The sequence below is a fragment of the Scardinius erythrophthalmus genome (genome assembly GCF_964197995.2).
Source record: "Scardinius erythrophthalmus genome assembly, chromosome: 9".
Lineage (NCBI taxonomy): Eukaryota > Metazoa > Chordata > Actinopteri > Cypriniformes > Leuciscidae > Scardinius > Scardinius erythrophthalmus.
Genome location: NC_138229.1, coordinates 2434290 through 2455852, shown reverse-complemented (window position 1 = coordinate 2455852; position 21563 = coordinate 2434290). Strand labels below are relative to the sequence as shown.

Here is a 21563-nt window from a genome sequence, read left to right as displayed (position 1 = left end):
CTGTGTGACGCTAGGAGGAGCTATAAATGTCCGCGTTGTCTCTGCGTCATGACGCTAGGATGAACGCGTCATCTGGATATAAGCGCGCGCTGCGCGTGACGCGTCCTTCTCCCTGCCTGTCCCCACCAGCGGAAGGCAGCGTGCTCTCTGTTCCAATATCAGTGCTGAGTGAATCCAGAACCATCTGCCAAAATGGTGCGTATCTTACATATTGCTTGATTGGATACCGCTGTGCGGAGAGCGGATTCAGGTGTTAGATTAATCATTTTTGTATTTAACGGGATTTTCGGTTCGATGTTTAAGGGAAAAGGCCGGCTAGTTTTCCACAAAACAAAATGGCAGCGGCTGTTTTGCGGCATGACTCATTTATTAAAATACTTTATAAATTATTTGTCGTTGTTTTGTAAATGTGTTATAAGTAGTTTATTACATTCTCAGCGTAATGACTCAAATCAGAGCCTTATTGTTCAATTTTGAGTCGTTTAGTTTGGTTTTCCCGGTTCCGTTAGACCGGGCCGGGCTAGCCTGTTAGCTCACGATGCCACGTATTGTGAGGGAAAAAAATCGTGTGTGAGGAAAATCTAATATATAACTCACTGGGAGCCCTTTTTGTATTCCTGTATCTTTTTATATTGTATTTCTACTCCTAGTTATTACGTTTTCCGCCTGTTTGTGCGGGTCTGTGTGTGGTTTTATTCACTTTGCCGGTCGGTGTAACGGCAGGTGTCGGGAGTGTTCAGGCTGGCCGCACGCGCACCGGCGCTCCGCAGTCACATGTGACCAGTGACGTAACCACTGCGTGTCCCGCATGTGCGGTTATCAGCGTGGCCACATCATCATCACGCACATGGCCGCCTATTGTTTGCGCCACGGCTTCCGGGATAAAAGGCGCAAAGCGATTAATATTTATGGAAGTTCATTTATCCGGTGCTTTATTCGCCATTGCGTTTAATGTTACACCGCGGTAAAGTAATGCTAAACAACCCATTAACGCGTTACTGCCAGTTTATTGTAGTTTTGACAAGCTCATATGACAAGCACATGACACTTTTGATATTGACCATGACACATTTGATGTTTATATGTGGATAGCACCATTTGCATCGTACGTGTTCATATATGTATGGGAGTCTCTCTCTCTCTCTCTCTCTCTCTCTCTCTATATATATATATATATATATATATATATATATATATATATATATATATATATATATATATATATATAAAATTATGTGTTTGTATGTGACAACATACTGACAGTAGAGCATTGGCGCTTCCTGGGTTCGATTCCCAGGGAAAGCAAGAACTGATAAGAATGAAAATGTGAACTGTGAAATGCAGTGCGAGTCGCTTTGGTTTAAAGCGTCTACCAAATGCATAAGTGTTAACATTTCAAGTGGATCAAAGTTAGACAAGACAAGAACGGGTATTCAAAATTCATATAACTTTGATGAAAGGTTTTGATCCACTTCAGATGTTGACTACTGTGTGTGTTTTTATATATTTATATATTTTATATGTATACTCGCACACAGTAGTCAACATTTTATACAATATAATTTATTGTCCCCTTAGGGAAATTTGTCTTGGGCTTAGTGTATTCTGCACTTCCAAATCTCACAAAAAATAAATGAATCAATCACATTTATCTCACCTAAACAATCCATACATTGGAGCAGAACGTGTAGGTGGGCATCATATTGCACTGGTTATTGCACAAATAACGGCTGCATAAACCACAAGACCAGCAATAAATAACCAACAGTAAATAAGAATTATAATGTGAATCAATAAATAATGTTAGATAAGTGATAACCAGAGACTATCATATGCTATGCCTTTGTCCATGCCATTCAAGATTCTAACAGAGGCAGGCACAAGAGTTGTTAGTCGAGTTGAAGTCGACATTTGGGCACTAAGTAACGTCTCCCTGAAGGCAGAACCACCACTCCTCAGGGTAAAGCATGTGAGAAGGGTCACAATTTTATATATAATATCTCGCTGCTCTTCTCCAGGTGAACTTCACAGTCGACCAGATCCGTGCCATCATGGACAAGAAGTCCAACATCCGTAACATGTCCGTGATTGCGCACGTAGACCACGGGAAATCCACACTGACCGACTCTCTGGTGTCCAAGGCTGGGATCATCGCTTCCGCCCGCGCCGGAGAGACCCGCTTCACTGACACACGCAAAGACGAGCAGGAGCGCTGCATCACCATCAAGTCAACGTAAGGCGCCTGGAAACATCAGAGTTTTAATATCGCAGTGCAATTAAATGCATAGAAACATTATCATCATGCATAACTAAACCTGGAAATATCAGGAAGTTTTTAAATTTCAAGCCTGTAAATGAAATGCATAGAAACATTTTCATGCATAACAGGGGATTTTAATATTGCAAGCCTGTAAATAAAATGCAGTAAAATGCTTAGAAACATTTTCATGCATAACTGGGAATATTAATATTGCAAGCCTGTAAATAAAATGCAGTAAAATGCATAGAAACATTTTCATGCATAACTGGGAATTTTAATATGGCAAGCCTCTAAATAAAATACAGTAAAATGCATAGAAACATTTTCATGCATAACTGGGAATTTTAATATTGCAAGCCTCTAAATAAAATGCATAGAAACATTTTCATGCATAACTGGGAATTTTAATATTGCAAGCCTCTAAATAAAATGCATAGAAACATTTTCATGCATAACTGGGAATTTTAATATGGCAAGCCTCTAAATAAAATACAGTAAAATGCATAGAAACATTTTCATGCATAACTGGGAATTTTAATATTGCAACCCTCTAAATAAAATGCATAGAAACATTTTCATGCATAACTGGGAATTTTAATATGGCAAGCCTCTAAATAAAATGCAGTAAAATGCATAGAAACATTTTCATGCATAACTGGGAATTTTAATATGGCAAGCCTCTAAATAAAATACAGTAAAATGCATAGAAACATTTTCATGCATAACTGGGAATTTTAATATTGCAAGCCTCTAAATAAAATGCATAGAAACATTTTCATGCATAACTGGGAATTTTAATATGGCAAGCCTCTAAATAAAATGCAGTAAAATGCATAGAAACATTATCATGCATAACTGGGAATTTTAATATCGCAAGCCTGTAAATAAAACGCAATTGAATGCATAGAAACATTATCATGCATAACTAAACCTGGAATTAGCAGGGAATTTTAATGTTGCTTCTCTGTAATCAAAATTCAATCAAATAAAGAAACTTATCATCCATGTAATGACTATAAATGATATGCAGGGAGTGGTTGTGATGTGCATGAGGGCAAAGTGCTGTTTACCTGCCATGTCATTGCTTTATGGTATTGAGTCATACAATTATTCCCACTCTGAAACAAAATATTTGTGCTACACCCTGTTATGACTGAAGCCCTGTTCGCACGGGATTAGCATTACCTAGTGACTAGGGATGCAAATTATCGATTAATTCATTAATCATTAGTTGATTGACCTTATCGATCGAATAACGATTAATTGATAAGCGGCTATTTTCCTGAGAATGTAAATTTCTCACGGTATCAATAGTGTCATTAACATGAAAAAGCAAAATATTGCTTATATACTGAATAAAAATGCATGTTATATTGCTCAACTGATGTTTTATTGTAACAGTTGGGATACGGTACAGATAATGGAATTTATGTAGTTTAACGAAATAAATTATGCACAGAAAATTAAAATACATAAAAAAAATGTAAAAATAATTGTAAAAAAAAAATTGCATCACAATAAGTGTATTGTGATTGTCACTAACATTTTAGTAACTAAACTGAATTTTATTAGGTTTAGTGACAACATGTTACAATGTTTACATGGTACAATTTCTGGTAAGCTACGCTTTATTTCAATTCAATTACCGGTATTGTGATTTTATTTAATATTGACTCATTTGGATAAATATTAGGTAGGCTACACAAGATAGACATTAATTTTTCTCAAGAAAAAAAAACAACTCACCTAATGCTGTAAACATACAGAAAGCCCTAAAAGCTGGTAGTAGGCTATTATTTAAGGTTAAAAATAATTAAATATGATGCGTTTTTTATTATAATAACTTTATTTAATGATACAAGTAAAAATATAATAAATATGTAATATAGAACACATATTTAGCAAAATACTCTCTATAGCTATTTCTTTTCTTGCCAACTACGTGCTATAGCCTATATTATGTTCATTAAATGGCTTTCCTGAGGTAAATGTGAGATAATTGTTCTCCAGCTATGTTATTGACCTATTCACGCTGATGAAAAACACTGATTGATCGATATTATGTATGAGAAATATACATTTCGGTAAGTTGTACTGTATCTTTCAACAGTGTTCGTGTTTTTTTTTTACTATTAGCTAGTAACGTTTGAGATGATCGGTTCACGTGCGCTAGGGATCTGTCACTTAACATTTACAAGCGCTAAAACGGTATTTATTGTTTGAATTTCGTAATAAAATTGACAGAATCTGAGAGCTGAGTTTTTATATATCATAGCTAACCTGGGGTGCGTTTCCCGAAAGCATCGTTGGCCAACTATGGTCGCAAGTTCCGTCGTTACCAATAGAGTTCAATGGACATTGCGATGAACTTGCGACCATAGTTGGCCAACGATGCTTTCGGGAAACGCACCCCGCCTCTGTCTAGCTTCGCGATTTTTCTGTGCATGAGATAATGGATGTGTGGTGTGATGTGTGAGGGCTGGCAGTAGAGGTCTGCGCGGGACTGTTTTTTAGGTCCCGCTCCCGCCCGCTCCCGCTGGGGTTATATCCCGCACCCACCCGTTCCCGCTATATATACACTATTTGTTCACCCGCTGTCTGCTTAGAATAATTTTCTTCCCGACCCGACCATCCCGCTTTAATATAGATCTCCCAGAATTTCACATGTAGCCTACATTTTCACAGAGAAAATAAAAATGTAGTCTGCACAAACATTTTTTTATTATTATTTTATTCGCCTTGTCAATATACAAAATTTAACATTTTGCTGCAGACAGTAGTAGGGGAAAAAATATCGCAGCGAAAAAAAAGAAGTGTAGGCTATTATTTTTATTCGTATTATCAAAATTCGTAACATTTTGCTGTTAGGCAAATACAATCAATGCATGACAGAAAGAACCGTTACTGGTCCGTGCGTGCAGCGCGTGCATAACGGTCCTGATTAGCCTACATGGCAGACCCTGTTGGTCGATAAGATTAAGATTAGGTAAAGCGAAGATATGCTGTTCTGAAAGAACGTCGGCGTCGGGAACGTGATATTGAATGACCGACCGCTCCCGTTCAAATTACACCAGAGTTACCGACCGCTACCGTTTTTTAGTCGGAAATTTAATCCCGCGGCGCAAAATATCTGGTCGGGTCCCGCGGATCCCGCGGGACAGCCGCGGGAATGCAGACCTCTAGCTGGCAGCTCTGTTTCTGAAATGCTCCCACATTCCCCTCCGTTTTGACCGCCTCATGTTTGGTTTCTTTTTTGCCGCCTCAAGTTTGTGTCGGGTCTCTCGCCGCCCGCGAGAATCTCGTGCACGTTCGCAATGTTCAATTAACCGACAATAATTTTATTTAATCGAGTAAATTCTTGTCGACAATTAATCGATAATCGATTAACCGTTTACATCCCTACTAGTGACCTCTAGTTATTATTAATAATTGCGGAGGTCGTCTGTGATCTTAATCTTGTGCGAATCGGCATCTCTGATTTGTAAAGTAAAAATCCCCCCGCAAGTGACCTTCCTTATTTCACCGAACACGAGGTCCTGTGATGATATTAATGCCGTGCGAATCGGCATCGCTATGATTTGACACGGTTGTATATATTAAGGTTTTTGTTTCCTGTGCACCTTTATATCCATCGTTCATGAAGAATAAAGGCTGTGTTGGAGTGTTTTGAAGTGTTTTGGGTGCTTGTTAATATTGCTATACACCATATGATACAACTATACAATTTGCAGAAAGAGAAAGCTGAAAATCATCAGAAGCACGAAAACAAAAAGAATGATTAGATGGAGGATATGTATAGCAGAGGAATGTTCCTCACCACATGCTGTTTATGATATATCATACAGCTAGACCTATAATTGGTGATAGAGACCTATAAAAGATGAGTCAGTAAATGTGTAAAATCACAGGCTTCGCTGATCCTGTGCGAATGCACCACATGACATTCATTGATTTCTAAATCACACGAGGTCCTCAGATGATACTAATCAGTGCGAATAGGGTTTAACACAACCCAAACCAATTGTCTGACATGCTCACTAGAACAGAAACTAAAGCACAGTCGCGTGTCTAATGCTGATGTACGAAGAGCGTGTTGTTGAGTCCTCTTCTGTTGTGCCTCTTCAACAGCGCCATCTCCTTGTACTACGAGCTGAACGAGAATGACATGGCCTTCATCAAGCAGTGCAAGGATGGGCTGGGTTTCCTCATCAACCTGATCGACTCTCCCGGCCACGTGGACTTCTCCTCGGAGGTCACGGCTGCTCTGCGTGTCACAGACGGAGCTCTGGTTGTGGTGGACTGCGTCTCTGGTAAGTGTTTACCGTGCATCATACTGTCATTAATGTGTAGCACTGAATGAATCGCCAAATTCGGTCTTAAAAAGAAACGATTTCATACAAGGGATCGTACAAGGTTGTTGAAGGGCTTGATTTTGACGTTTTAAGGCGAGTAGTGTACAGGTGAATAGGGTAAAACTTTTAACTAGCAGATATCACCATGAAACTTTCCCAGTTGATTATCTACATTAAGATGAGAAAAAAAAATGTATTACAAGTTTTCTGTAATTTAATGTTTAAATATGCAAATTAGGCCATATCTAATTAAATATGCACTAATTTGCATATAAAAAAAGAAATCTGAGTATTGGATAGTTATTTTTTCATTGTGTTCACATTATTAGATGAGGGGGAAAAATTACAGAGGGATTTATGGGTATCTACTTTTGTTATCCTGCAAATCAAGAATATACTGTCAATAGCCTTAAAATTATTTGCCATGTTTTTTGGAATAAAATGTTATATAAATCAGGCTAGGAACAATATATTTACAAATCCTAATAATATAACTAGGTACAAGACTGGAAACTTTGGTGTATATCTGTGCTACTGAAGTGGAGATTTCAGAGAGAAAAGTCATTTTGAGAAAACGGGCTTTAAAGGTCCCGTTCTATGCCCCTTTTCACAAGATGTAAAATAAGTCTCTGATGTCCCCAGAGTGTGTATGTGAAGTTTGAGCTCAAAATACCCAACAGATCATTTTTTACAGCATGTTTAAATTGACATTTTTTGGGGCTCAGAAAAACGAGCCGTTTCAGTGTGTCCCCTTTAAATGCAAATGAGGTGCTGCTGGACGACACAGGGGGCGGAGCTTCATGAGCTCGCGCTCAGTCTCTCAGGACAATTTCATCTCACGGAATGATGATAATATCAGAAACTCTCAGTAACGGTGTTCATTTCGAGTCGGACAATAATGCCTACAGAGTCAGAGTGCTGTATAGAGATGAAACAGGTATGGTTTAGTAGTTTAATTACGGTTATTATAACGTATTTGTCATCTGCTTGTAGGCTATGTATCCATTACTTACTAATAGCCTACAAGTCTGCTGTCTGAATGATGATCAAACATATACTGATGAGTATAATAAAGTTTATTGTACATCACACAAAAGATGAAGCGTCAGTTTTACTTCAGAAAATCACCGTAAGAGCTGAGTAAACACAGTAGGCTAAGTTATAAGAAGTGCGCCAGTAGAGTTGAGGGAGCATTCCTGTGGGCGGAGGTTAGTCAAGAAACGGTTCTGGTGATGTCACTAATGCAGGATGTAGAGGGGTGTAGTCCAATCGAGCCGTTTTTTGTAGTCAACTTCTGTTAAATAAAATATCTCGCTTGGCATTAAACTTTGAGCTTTATAATTTTACAGATATTATTTATGCTCTAACAGCAACATTACACACTAACTAAAGTTTGAAACATGGAATCGCATGCAACGGGACCTTTAAAGATTTATCATCAGCCAATGAGATTGCGCATTCAGCCCTTTTACTTTCACGATTGGTTGCTGATAAAAAGTAAATTACCATATTTGGATCCGACAGCACTGTACAGGAGAGAGAGCTTTCTAACAGTGTATGTGATTTAGAAAGCCAACTTTTGTTGAATTTATGAGAAATCTACAGACGCAAACAGACAAAGTGTAATAAAATAAAGACCTAAATGTGTATTTCAGACTTTTTTACACCACAAGTCTGAAAGAAGACATGTTATTGAAGACAAATATCCAAAAATCTCAAAATTGACCAGTGAAAAAAACGATGTTTTTGCCTTCCGTGTCTCGCATTATCGTATCGCATTATTTAATGAGTTATCGCATTTTTCTTCAATATCGTGCAGCCCTAGTTATGGCCTTCATGGGGTTTAAAATGTGCCGTTGCTGAATCTACAGGATGCTGAGTGTGCTTTGTGCCCAGGTGTGTGCGTGCAGACCGAGACGGTGCTGAGACAGGCCATCGCCGAGCGCATCAAGCCCGTGCTGATGATGAATAAGATGGACCGGGCCCTGCTGGAGCTGCAGCTGGAGCCTGAAGAGCTTTACCAAACCTTCCAGCGTATCGTGGAGAACGTGAACGTGATCATCTCCACGTACGGAGAGGACGAGAATGGACCCATGGGAAACATCATGGTGAGAACATGCACTCCTTCACTTGACCTTTAACATGCTGAAATGGTCTATGAGGAGAAATCATGCACCACTCTGATGAGCTGACGAACCACTACTAACCCAATATCTAAGACCTGTAGGGATACTGGTAACATTTTACAATAAGGTTCATTAGTTAATATTAACGTATTAACTAACAATGAGAAATACATTGTTCATGTTAGTTTACGGTGCATTTTTTGAGGTATGATGCAAATATGCTATTTTCTAAATTTAATTATCATTTCTTAAAGGTATAGCGGAGGATCTTTCTGAATTTTAGATCAGTCCTGTCCTCTCAACTTTTTGAAAAATTTGATTCACCAGAATGATTGACAGTTAGGAGGACCAATAGTATAGGTGATCCACCCGGAAGTAAAAAATCCTCCGCTATACCTTTAACTAACAAGTATTCATTACTTCAATGAGCTCATCGTTTCTGCATCAAATTACATTGTTTAAATTAATACGTTTTTAGCTAACAGTGATTTTGTATATGCACATTTCTGAAATGCATAACTTAGACGGTTTCCTCTGATAACAGATCACTGTAAATTGACCGTTCGCAAAGACCCGCCCCCTTTAGTTACTGTTGCTATGTCTGACAAGCCACGCCTCTCTCACACTACACGTTCTCACACAGTGAAACACGCAGAGCAGAGAGGACACTGACAACACACTGAGACAGGACAGACCAGCTTACTTTTGATATGAAACAAAGTCTCATATTAAAATTGTCATTTAAAAAAAAAAGAAATTTAACAATAAATACCGTTTTGTGGCTCTTAAATGTGTCTGGCTCAGTTAAAGCTGCCCGTGAACCGATCATCTTCCTTCTAGTTTATTTATAGCATAAAATAAACATGAATGAACATTAGGGATGGGAACGACACGGGATTTGGGAAATCGACTGTCGAGGCCCATGTGTCGACTTTTTGTCGGATTGTCTGCCTTTTTTTTTTCTTTTTTTTTTTTTTTTTAAAGAGCAGCAGCAAAGCGGAGGGTGGAAAATATTCTACATCAGGGTCCGAAATTAAGGCCAAATGCGGGTAGATTTTCTGTTTGGCGAGTAAATCTCAAAAGGCTATCCGCCACACTGGCGGGTGAATGTTCATAACAAAATATGAAATTTTAAGCACGCACGAGCAGAGAGATAGAGCGAGTCCCGGCCAGGCGTCCTTTTGACAAGCGTCCTTGACAGGGCGGCCAGAGCTTCTTTGCAGCCCAAGTCGGCGGCGGTGTGTACGTACCTGGCCACAGTTAACGCTCTTTCTGTTGACGGCGCTGGGGAAAAAACTCCCGCCACTGTAAGGAGCTGTCGCCGCCCACTTGTGTCCTCCTGCGCACCCATCAAAGCTGTGCAGAACGTTCAGCACTCGCGGATCGTGCTTATTTCCGCTGCTGCTTCTGTTTACACACCATGGTCATTCTTTTCTCGAGAAAAGGAGTTTTCTCATAGCGTTTGCAACGCAATACTCGTTCCCTTATCTCTCAGGGAACCGAGGTTAAAGTAACCGAGGAAATGTAATAAATTAAAAGCCAAAAAAAAATGCAATTTGGAAATCCCACAAGCCCCGCCCCCTCGACATGTCGACACTATTTTTTTTTGTCGAGTGAAGCATGTGTCGAATGTCGATCGTTTTGTCGAGAAAAAGTCCCATCCCTAATGAACATAAGGAATGTTACTGTTTTTCAAGTTCAAATCCTCCGTTAATCTACTAACACTCCTGACCGCTTTGTCGGACAAAAATGGCGGATTATGATTGGTCAGATCGCCTGTCAATCAAACTCCCTGCGATGTAATGTGGACTCGTGCACTTTCTGTAAAGCTGCTTTGAAATAATGTGTATTGTGAAAAGCGCGATACATATAAATGTGAATCGAATTAACTTAATACAACCTTTGATTTTAATAACGTATTAGTAAATGTTTAAATTAATATGAACTAAGATTAATTGATGCTGTAGAAGTATTGTTCATGTTAACTAATGAACCTTATTGTAAAGTGTTACCGTGATTTTTAATAGCGATAGCCAATGGCGTTAGAGCAGTGATGTAGTTAGGCTGATTTCTGATCCGTGTTTACTCTGCGTTCTCTCAGATTGATCCAGTGATCGGTACCGTGGGTTTTGGTTCCGGTCTGCACGGCTGGGCCTTCACTCTGAAGCAGTTTGCTGAGATGTACGTGGCCAAGTTTGCTGCTAAAGGTGAAGGTCAGCTGAGCCCGGCTGAGCGCTGTAAGAAAGTGGAGGACATGATGAAGAAACTCTGGGGTGACAGGTGAGACTCACCAGGATAACACAACGAAATGAACCATAAATATCATTTTATTCATTCATGTGAATTGAATAATCGTCAAAAGTTCTCGAATGCTCAGCAATGCTGTTCATTTGATTTAAAAAAATTTAATCAATATTATGAAATATTGCAATTTCAAGTTTACTATGTGAATATATAGTAAACTGTAATTTATTCTTGTGATCAAAGCTGAATGTACAGCATCATTACTGCAGTCTACACTGTCACATGATCCTTCATCAGGTTTGTATGATATGCTGATTTGCTGCTCAAGACACATTTGATTATCAATTATGAAAATATTTAATTTTTTTCAGTATTTTGATGAATGGAAAGTTCAAAAGATTTAAAAAAAATGAATCTTTTGTAACATTAAGCAGGCTTTACCCATCATCTGATTAATGCATCTTGCTGAAATAACTTGTGAACCCAAAAATTTGAACTTATAAATTACTCGTGCTTATTAAATTCAGCGGTTGCGTGTTACTCATCCTCTGCTCCTCTTCCAGGTACTTTGACCCGGCCAATGGTAAATTCAGCAAGTCCGCCACCAACCCTGAAGGAAAGAAACTGCCCCGCACCTTCGCCCAGCTCATCCTGGACCCAATCTTCAAGGTATAAATCAGTTTACAGAACCGAACAATTAGGGTTGGGGACCTGCATTTTAATCGGTACCTGAAATTTGGTGCCGGTACCCAACGGTACTTAAGGCATGTTTACCTCAATAACTGTAAAGAAACTAAGTCATTTGTAGAAGTGTTGTTGACATTATGCCAGAGCTTCCTTCGTCGCTGTCTGCCAATGTCTGATACTTGAATATTAATAAAAAACACAGTTTTAGTATATATTTTTTTTAATTCTCTGAAATGTTGTTTTCCACAAATTCGGTTGTGAATTTTCTAGTAATCAAATGAAGACATAAAACGTTAATTTAATTGATCTTTTATATGAAATTAAACTTTTTCTTTTTTTTCAAACATGCGGGACAACTGAGCTTTATACTGTTAAAATTACAACATGGATGAAAGTGTGATTTATTCCTTAAAATAATTTATTAGTAGTAGTAGTAGTAGTAGGATTATTATTAAATTAAGATATCTAAATTCTACTGTACAACAGTAATATTAAGTTAAACCGAACTTTTATTTTGACTTAAAATAAAAAAAACTTCTTGTTGTGGTGAAGACCTTTTGAGCTTCCGTGTGTTGATATAGCGATATGCTGATGAACTTCAGTGAGACTCAGAGCGGCTCTGGAAATGCATTCATGTTCTCATATAGTGAGACTGAAGAGGCCGAAAAACACTGAGCGTCACATGCGCTTGTGTGGTAAATGAACCGCGCATCTGTGCCACTCATTCACGCACAACATGCAGGATTCGTATTTAGTCTCGCGTCCAGATGTGTTCTCGGGTACCAAAATTTGATCGAGTGAATTGGTACTCGGTAGTACCGAGTCAGTGCCATTAAAAGTACCAAGTTCAGTACCCAACCCTACGAACAAGCCTCAATCAAATCTGTTTTTCTCAATACTCTGGTGATCATACCTCACTTCCTCAATCTCCAGGTGTTCTTTAGTTGAGGTAAACATCCCTAAAGTACTGAAAAAGGTACAGTTGGGTACCGGCACCGAATTTCAGATACCGGTTAAAATGTGAACGGTACCCAACCCTATCGCAAATGCAATTAATCGTTCAGTTCTATTGCTAACCGAAGCCTCGAATCAGTTTTTTTCGATACTCTGGTGATCATACCTCACTTCCTCAATCTCCAGGTGTTCGATGCCATCATGAACTTCAAGAAGGAGGACACCGCCAAGCTGATCGAGAAGCTGGACATCAAGCTGGACGCCGAGGATAAGGAGAAGGAAGGCAAGCCTCTGCTGAAGGCTGTGATGCGCCGCTGGCTGCCCGCCGGAGAGGCTCTGCTTCAGATGATCACCATCCACCTGCCCTCTCCCGTCACGGCCCAGAGGTACCGCTGCGAGCTGCTCTACGAAGGACCTGGAGATGATGAAGCTGCCATGGGTACGATAGTCGTCTTATACGAGATCACTTCACTCATCTCTCTCTCTCAATAATTAATTGAAATTAACTTTATCAGTGTCTGATCTAAAGCCGGGAAAATGATCTGTATCTAATGAGCCGTAACTGATGAAAATAACCGTAATGCTTACCCTTCCGGTCAAATATTGTGCTACTAACAGCTTTAACTTGTCAATGCTTGTAAATGATGGTATAAGTGGGAGAATCCAGAGCTAGGTGTGCATGCACCATGTCGGGTGGTTCTTTGCTTCTGCGTTATGCATTAAAATAGTTGTAATGCACGGTTAGCCTTTGACTATCTCTTGCATGTCTGATTTGGTTGTTCTCGTCACAGGTGTTAAGAACTGCGACCCGAAGGCTCCCCTCATGATGTACATCTCAAAAATGGTGCCGACCACCGATAAGGGCCGTTTCTACGCTTTTGGCCGTGTGTTCTCCGGTGTCGTGTCCACTGGGCTGAAAGTGCGTATCATGGGACCAAACTTCACCCCTGGGAAGAAGGAGGATCTTTACATAAAACCCATCCAGAGGTTTGTAGCGCTCCAGATGCATTAACACTACTGATGTACTCAAATAATATGATGTTTTTAGTAGGGCTGGACAATGATTAATCGCATCCAACATAAAAGTGTGCGTTAACATATGTGTTCTGTTTAATAATTTTGTATATATAAATGTGCGTGTATATATGCAAGAAATATTTGCATCTATATACTGTATGCATAATTTATATTCTATATAAATATTTTATATAAATGTTTTAAATTTATACATGCATGTGTATGTATATACAAAATTATTATACACAGTACACACACATGTAAACACACTTTAATTTTGGATGTGATTAATCGTTGCCCAGCCCTAGTGTTTTGTTAACTGAAAAATAGTTAAATCAAACTCAAACAGAGCTGTATATAATGCATTAAAAATATTTGGCGTTTTGGTTTCTGCCGTATATATTCATTGCCAAAATTTCTGATTAACATGATTAGCTCTTAAACCAGGTATATAAAAAAAAGTGTACCTCCATTCTGACCCTGAATGTCAATTCCAGGACCATCTTGATGATGGGTCGTTACGTTGAGCCCATTGAAGACGTGCCATGCGGTAACATCGTGGGTCTGGTTGGTGTGGACCAGTTTTTGGTGAAGACCGGGACCATCACGACCTTCGAGCAGGCCCACAACATGCGCGTGATGAAGTTCAGCGTCAGCCCTGTGGTGCGAGTGGCGGTGGAGGCCAAGAATCCTGCTGACCTGCCCAAACTAGTGGAGGGACTCAAACGTCTGGCCAAGTCCGACCCCATGGTGCAGTGCATCATTGAGGAGTCTGGAGAGCACATCATCGCTGGTGCTGGAGAACTTCACCTGGAAATCTGCCTTAAAGATCTGGAGGAGGACCACGCTTGCATTCCACTTAAGGTTTGTGCATGAACAACTGTCTTTAATCCTGGTGTGTCACTTTAAAAAAAAGTTACAGATGGGTCATCATAGAGGACATAAATGTCGGTGTCAAAACTCATTAAAATGAGACCAAACCTAAGTCTGTGCTCCTAAACTTCACATTTTTAAGACCCTTGACAGATTATTGTTGAAGTGAAGAAGAGAAAAAAAAGTTTATGAAAATGATTTAACTGTTTCAAATTAAATATATATTTTATGAAACATGAACTCTAAAACTGCTAGAAAATCAAAGCCATAAATCTAAACAAGTTGAAATGTGAAAAAATGAGCTTTCAGTAAGATTTTGTTTGGGTGCAGTACCAGATTTTCCGCATTAGATGGCAGCAAAACTCACTGGGACACAGTGGCTGGATTTGTGATTTGCTGTAGTTTTTCTATCCAATATTACACACACATATTACACTCATACAAACCACACTCTTGACATCCATAGCAACACACCCACACAAAACTATAGCTGAATAATTCGCTCTAAAATATGCAGAATAAAACGAGTATTTGCTTTATTGGCCAAACCTGAGAAAATTGCACCATCTGGTTAAAAGTGGAGAACTTAAAGCAAAAACTTGTCCGTTTTAAGCGTACCCTAAAACAGTGTTTCAGGCAGTGCTGCAGCAATAGGCTATACAGTTTATAAAGTGTATTCTAGCAGACCCCAAAAAATTTAATTCTGAACTTGTACATGTGCATAATATGGGCACTTTAACTAACTAGTTTCTTTAGTGATTTTGTAAGATGGACCCAGGAAAAACTTGTTAAATTTTAGTGTTTTGTATCTGTCGTATTCCACTCAGTCTGTGAGGCTGATTTAGCAGTAAATTGAAATGCAACTAACCTGATGTAACCTATGACCCGTCGACCTTGTTCTCCAACAGAAATCGGACCCCGTTGTGTCATACAGGGAGACGGTCAGTGCAGAATCAGACCAGATGTGCTTGTCCAAGTCCCCCAACAAACACAACCGTCTCTACATGAAGGCCAGACCGTTCCCAGACGGTCTCGCCGAAGACATCGACAAGGGTGAGGTGTCGTCCCGTCAGGAGCTCAAGACCCGCGCCCGTTATCTGGCCGACAAATACGAGTGGGAGGTCACAGAGGCCCGTAAGATCTGGTGCTTTGGACCCGACGGAACCGGACCCAATGTCCTGGTGGACGTGACCAAGGGAGTGCAGTACCTTAACGAGATCAAGGACAGCGTTGTTGCTGGGTTCCAGTGGGCCACTAAAGAGGTGAGAGATGCTCAGAATCAAATAAGATTTGGTTTGCGTTAGGGCTGCACTATATATACACACCGGCTGTGTTGATGTCCTGGCTGGTCTATGATGAGAAATCATGCACCACTCTGATGAAGTGATGGATAACCCCTACCACTAATATCTGAGACCTCCACAGACATGAACACAGTCAGATCTACAGTGTTGGCTTGAAGGACAAGTGTTCCTGGACATTCATTTTGAATATTTTATTATAATTAGGGGTGTCATGATGCATTCGTCACGATTCAATACAAATACTGAACTCGTGATATGATAATCACAATATTTTTAGCCTTCAATAACATATTAAAGCCTTTGTGTCTCAGAAGACTTGGGTTTGGATTAGACCTGATTATCTCACGATGCCTTTGACACTCCTAATGGACTTTAAGTGGAGAGACTGAAATCTCTCAGGTTTAGATTTTATAATAATTAGGGGTGTCACGATAGATGAGCAACGATTTGATACAAATCTTGATACTGAACTCATGATATATCGCAATATTTCTTAGCCAAAATAAAGTTTATTACTATCAGGACCCACAAATATTCCCCCACTGCATTATACAATATAATCAACAGTATATCTAGTATTTTATTGTAGTAATGTGAAACTTAGAACAAATTTTTTCTCTCTTGCACAAACTCTCCCAGTGCTATTAATGCACTTAAGAATAAACCATCTAAAATACTTTGAATAATCATACTTCTAAAACTAAATGTGATATGGTGATAAATTGTTTGCACTTTTATTTTGAGGGCCGTTCCAGCGCGTCGTCCTCAGAGGATCAATGCAATCAATCCGTTTTAATTGCAAGAAAGCATGTCAAAATGACTATTCCTGAACTCTAAAGGGTTACTCATCAAGATTTTTTATAATTTTGCATTCTCATTCATGTTTTTGCATGTCACTTAAGCATTTGAACATGCATGTTATCTACAGTACGCGCGTTGTAAATCTGTTCATCATATTAAGCCTTCGTGTCTCTTCAGAAGATTTGGATCAGACATGATTTTACGATGTCTTTGAAAAGACAGAAAGCGGAGCCTTGCATAAAATTAGTCAATCACGAATCATCATCATCGTCGCATTTTTATATTGTGACTATAATGATGTATCATTACACCCCGAATTATATATTTTTATAAATATTAATGCTAATATTTTAAGACTACTTTTTTTACTTTCTTGCTCCTGATGTTCCGCTTGATCTGCTGAGATATTGAAGTGTTGCGAGTGAGGAGGACGCATGCTCACGGTCTCGTTTCTCTCTCCTCAGGGTGTGCTGTGCGAGGAGAACATGCGTGCCGTCCGCTTCGACATCCACGACGTGACTCTCCACACGGACGCCATCCATCGCGGCGGTGGCCAGATCATCCCCACGGCCCGCAGGGTCCTGTACGCCTGCCAGATCACAGCCGAGCCCAGACTCATGGAGCCCGTCTACCTGGTGGAGATTCAGGTGAGATTCACCTGCAAGAATCATGAGCTGTATGAAGTTCATCTAACGGTTCTGTGTATCAGGGTTCCCACGGGTTTGTGAAACTGAGAAAAATTCAAGACCCTGGAAAGTTTGTGGAAATAAACATAAGGCCCTTTCTATGGAAGCTTGTTTCCGCCACAGAATAAAACATTTTAAAATATAATTGTGACTTTTTCTCACAATTGCGAGTTTATATCTCGCAATTCTGACATCTTTTCTCAGAATTGTGAGATAAAGTCCAATTCTAAGGAAAAATAAGTTTCTTTTTTCTTTTTTTTACCTCAGAATAGTTTATATCTCACAATTCTGACTTTATATCTGCCAGTTAAGTATTATAAAGTCAAAATTGCGTGATATAAAGTCGCAATTGCAAGAAAAGTCAGAATTCTGATTTCTGACTTTATAATACGCAATTGCGACTTTTTCACGCAATTCTGACTTTATAACACGCAATTAAGAGATAAAAAGTCGCAATTATCTTTTTAAATGTTTTGTTCTGTGGCGGAAACGAGCTTCCACACCTTTCACACTGAGATTCCGGAAAATACACGGATAATGTGTCTCAGGATCGTTTGATTTTTGGTTCATTCACTCTGCCAGTGATTTTCCGGAATCTGTGAGTGTGTTCACACACCTCCCGTAAAGACTCAATGTCAGGATAGCATGTGACGTGTGTCAAACATGGTACAACAGTGGAAGTTAGCTTCTTTTTTTTTCAGGATTCGGTCGTACACTAACGCATCGCATACCGTTCCACAAAGCTGCCGCATGATCTCAGGCCCTGGAAAGGTTTTGATGATAAACACACACAGATACAGGTCCTCGAAAGTGCTTGAATTTGAAGTTTTCTGGGGAAAAATCCACATTTCCTCCGGTCCGCTAATGTTATGTGCCAACACTTCGTGGCCTACGCACACTAGCTAGCATTCATGCTTGATTTACGTTAGTTACTCACATTTACGTGCTACATTAAGTGTTTCCCGCGCGAGGTACTTTGTGTTGTATGTTGCCATGACGTTCACGCTCGTATGAAACTACTACAATAGTACCTCAATATTTCGCAGACAGGCGTGAAACATTGCAAAAATAGGCTGAAACTTGCTCTCACTTGAAATGTGTCCCACATTAAGTCCTTGAACTTGAAGTTAGCCGAGGTGTGGGAACCCTGTTCATGTCCTGGCTGGTCTATGATGAGAAATCATGCACCACTCTGATGAAGTGATGGATAACCCCTACCACTAATATCTGAGACCTCCACAGACATGAACACAGTCAGATCTACAGTGTTGTCTTGAAGGACAAGTGTTCCTGGACATTCATTTTGAATATTAAATTATAATTAGGGGTGTCATAATACACTCGTCACGATTCAATACAAATACTGAACTTGAGATATGATACTAGCGTTTATCATATGATATGATACTAGCATATACTCCATCACTATATGGTTGAGTGTTTCTCACCCGCATCTCTCTCTCTCTCTCTCTCTCTCTCTCTCTCTCTCACACACACAGTGCCCAGAGCAGGTGGTCGGCGGCATCTACGGCGTGTTGAACAGGAAACGAGGCCACGTGTTCGAGGAGTCACAGGTCATGGGAACGCCCATGTTTGTCGTTAAGGCCTTCCTTCCCGTCAACGAGTCTTTCGGTGAGTAACCGTTCCGATTCCTCCTAAACTGCTGCTTTCTTCATTGCATTTAATGACCTTTTTCTTTTTTTAATCAGACAAAAGCGTTGTATTAGAAGTCATTTAAGTCACATTTGATTTAATATAAAAGCGTGTCTGTTTCTTTGCTGATGTCCTCTGTCTGTGTGCAGGTTTCACAGCTGACCTGCGCTCCAACACCGGCGGTCAGGCATTCCCTCAGTGTGTGTTCGACCACTGGCAGATTCTGCCCGGCGACCCCAAAGACGCCGCATCCAAGCCTTTCCAGATCGTCGCCGACACACGCAAACGCAAGGGCCTGAAGGAGGGCATGCCGGCACTCGACAACTTCCTGGACAAGTTATAAACCGCTGAACGACTCGTCTCCCACTGTTAGCCCAACCTCTGCGCTTTACTCTCCTCATTCCCATCTCGTTCCTTCCCTCCTGCACTCGCTTCCTTCCCTCAGAGTACACGAGAGGGACTGGACTGTACAGGGCACAAACATCACTTTCTCACATGCAAACAGGGAAGTTAAGTGGATTATGTAAATCTAAATAAAGAAAATAAAAATTGAAAATTACTGGAGTGTGTGGCGTGTCATTGCTGGTCAGTTCATGTGTTTATGGGCTTTAGGTGCAGTTTTGCCTTTTCTAGTCTGCTAAACATTTCTATGATATAACGAAGTTCAAATATGTGGTCTTTATGAACCATGGTCATAAGACAGAATTTTGATTTTAATTACAGTAATCAACATTTTGAATGATATCCTAGTCAAAGTCATACCTTGAATGGTTGTAAAGATTTACACATTTGAATTATGGTCGTCTGCCCTCTTTTTCCAATTGAAAACCTGAGAAAATCGCTTTGAACGTTTTTTTTTTGCCTGTTTTTTTTAGTTTATCTTTCAAAATCCATTGCATTTAAAGGGATAAACTATTTATTTTACAACTTAATTTGACCAAAGACATTAATATATATAAATGCTATTAAACCAGGCTGAAGCTCAAATTATTTTAAAGTTTATATTTGAATAAATAATTTAAAAGGCACTTTTACAAAAATTTACTAAAATCAGAAAAATTTAAGAGGTACTACATTTTTTTGATTGAGAGAGAGGGTGTGTGTGTGTGTGTGTGCCCTTGTTTATATTACATTGTGTGGACCAAATGTCCCCATAAGAATAGTAAAACCTGAGATCACCTACATTGTGGGAACCAGCCAGCAGTCCCCACTTTTCAAAAGGCTTATAAATCACACAGGATGAGTTGTTTTGAGAAAGTAAAAATGCAGAATGTTTCCTGTGATGGGTAGGTTTAGGGGTAGGGTTAGTGTAAGGGGACAGAATATACAGTTTGTACGGTATAAAAACCATTACGTCTATGGAGAGTCCCCACAAAGATAGTGAACCAGACATGAGTGTGTGTGAGAGAGAGGGTGGGTGGGTGTGTGTGTGTGTGTGTCTGTGTGAGAGAGAGGGTGTGTCTGTGTGAGAGAGCCAGAGAGACAAGGAAACCGAGAACAAATAATGCTAGCCTATGCAGTCATATCTTTGTCTAGGCTAGTTGACAATAACAGTGTAACAAATTCATAAAGGAGATACCAACAGTTAAATATTGGGTTAAAATAAATCAAACACATTGTAATGGATTCTCCTTGCAGACAAATACACTCACTCACATCCATACACAATAAATACACTCATTCAGATTCAAATTGCACATTAAATTCACATTTCAGCTCTTTCCTTCTTAGCTGGGCAGGGAGAGGGACAACTTACTTTCTCAACTGGCGGTTTTGGGCATGTAATGTCCTTTGTATTTCTTTTGGTACAGATAAGTCTTTCTGTTCAAATCCAGGCCAGGGGGCTTGATGACAGGGGGTCTCTGGATTGGTGGTGCGTCCTCTTGGAGCAAGCATATTCCTTGTTCCTCAGAGGTGGCAAAGGCCTTGTAAAGTACCCAGCCAGGATGGTCACTGCTCATTCTGAAAAACACAGAAGATTGGGGAAAACTAGTTGTAAAAGATCCATTCACTATTATATGCAGATACCCATGTAACACAGAAGCACACACCCACACACACCGCACTTGAGCATAATAGATACGCCATTAGTATTATAGTACCATAAATTACATACCGATAATGCTGGTGTCGGGTTATTTCCGGGAGATGTCGGAAGAATGGCTTCAGGAATGACTGTCTATCACGCTGCTTCACTATGACTTCCCCATCTTCCCGTCCAACCAGTTGCGGGATGTTAACTCCAGTCAGTGTGCTGCTTCGAACAACATCAGCAATATCGTCCAGACATGATACCATCTTTCGGCGATAGCTTTGTTTCACCAAGTCAAATGCCCACAATGAGGAAGTTCAATTAAATTGTTTCATGCAATCCATGAAGAACTCTCCATAGCAGGTACTGTAGCACAGTATCGTTCTTGTTCTGGCCTACACAGTTGTCACAATGTAGCTGGACATGCTTTTCACCCATGCCATATTGAGTGAAGAAATTATCAAGGAATGACACCACAGCAATTGGCCCTTTGGTGATCGATAAGGTAGTTAACCTGTCTTGGAATAGCCTCACGGTTAATTAACGGTTAATAGCCACATTTTCAAGGGGTCAA

General features: G+C 39.8%; 1 protein-coding gene across 2 annotated transcripts; it reads left to right on the top strand.

Moving 5' to 3' along the window:
* Positions 1-50: 50 nt before the first annotated feature.
* On the top strand, positions 51-19516 carry eef2b (eukaryotic translation elongation factor 2b). 2 transcript variants are annotated; one of them, XM_081375297.1, is made up of 13 exons: positions 51-195; positions 2019-2233; positions 6389-6570; positions 8509-8720; positions 10840-11018; positions 11546-11651; positions 12810-13062; positions 13415-13610; positions 14138-14504; positions 15422-15775; positions 17083-17265; positions 18804-18936; positions 19107-19516. In XM_081375297.1, exons 1-13 carry the CDS (start codon positions 193-195, stop codon positions 19298-19300), a joined length of 2577 nt encoding a protein of 858 aa, XP_081231423.1. In that variant the 5' UTR covers positions 51-192; the 3' UTR covers positions 19301-19516. The 2 variants fall into 2 exon arrangements, with proteins under 2 accessions (XP_081231423.1, XP_081231424.1); XM_081375298.1 differs by lacking the exons at positions 51-195; positions 2019-2233; positions 6389-6570 and adding an exon at positions 6684-7199 and having other exon boundaries at positions 8043-8720.
* Positions 19517-21563: the final 2047 nt, after the last annotated feature.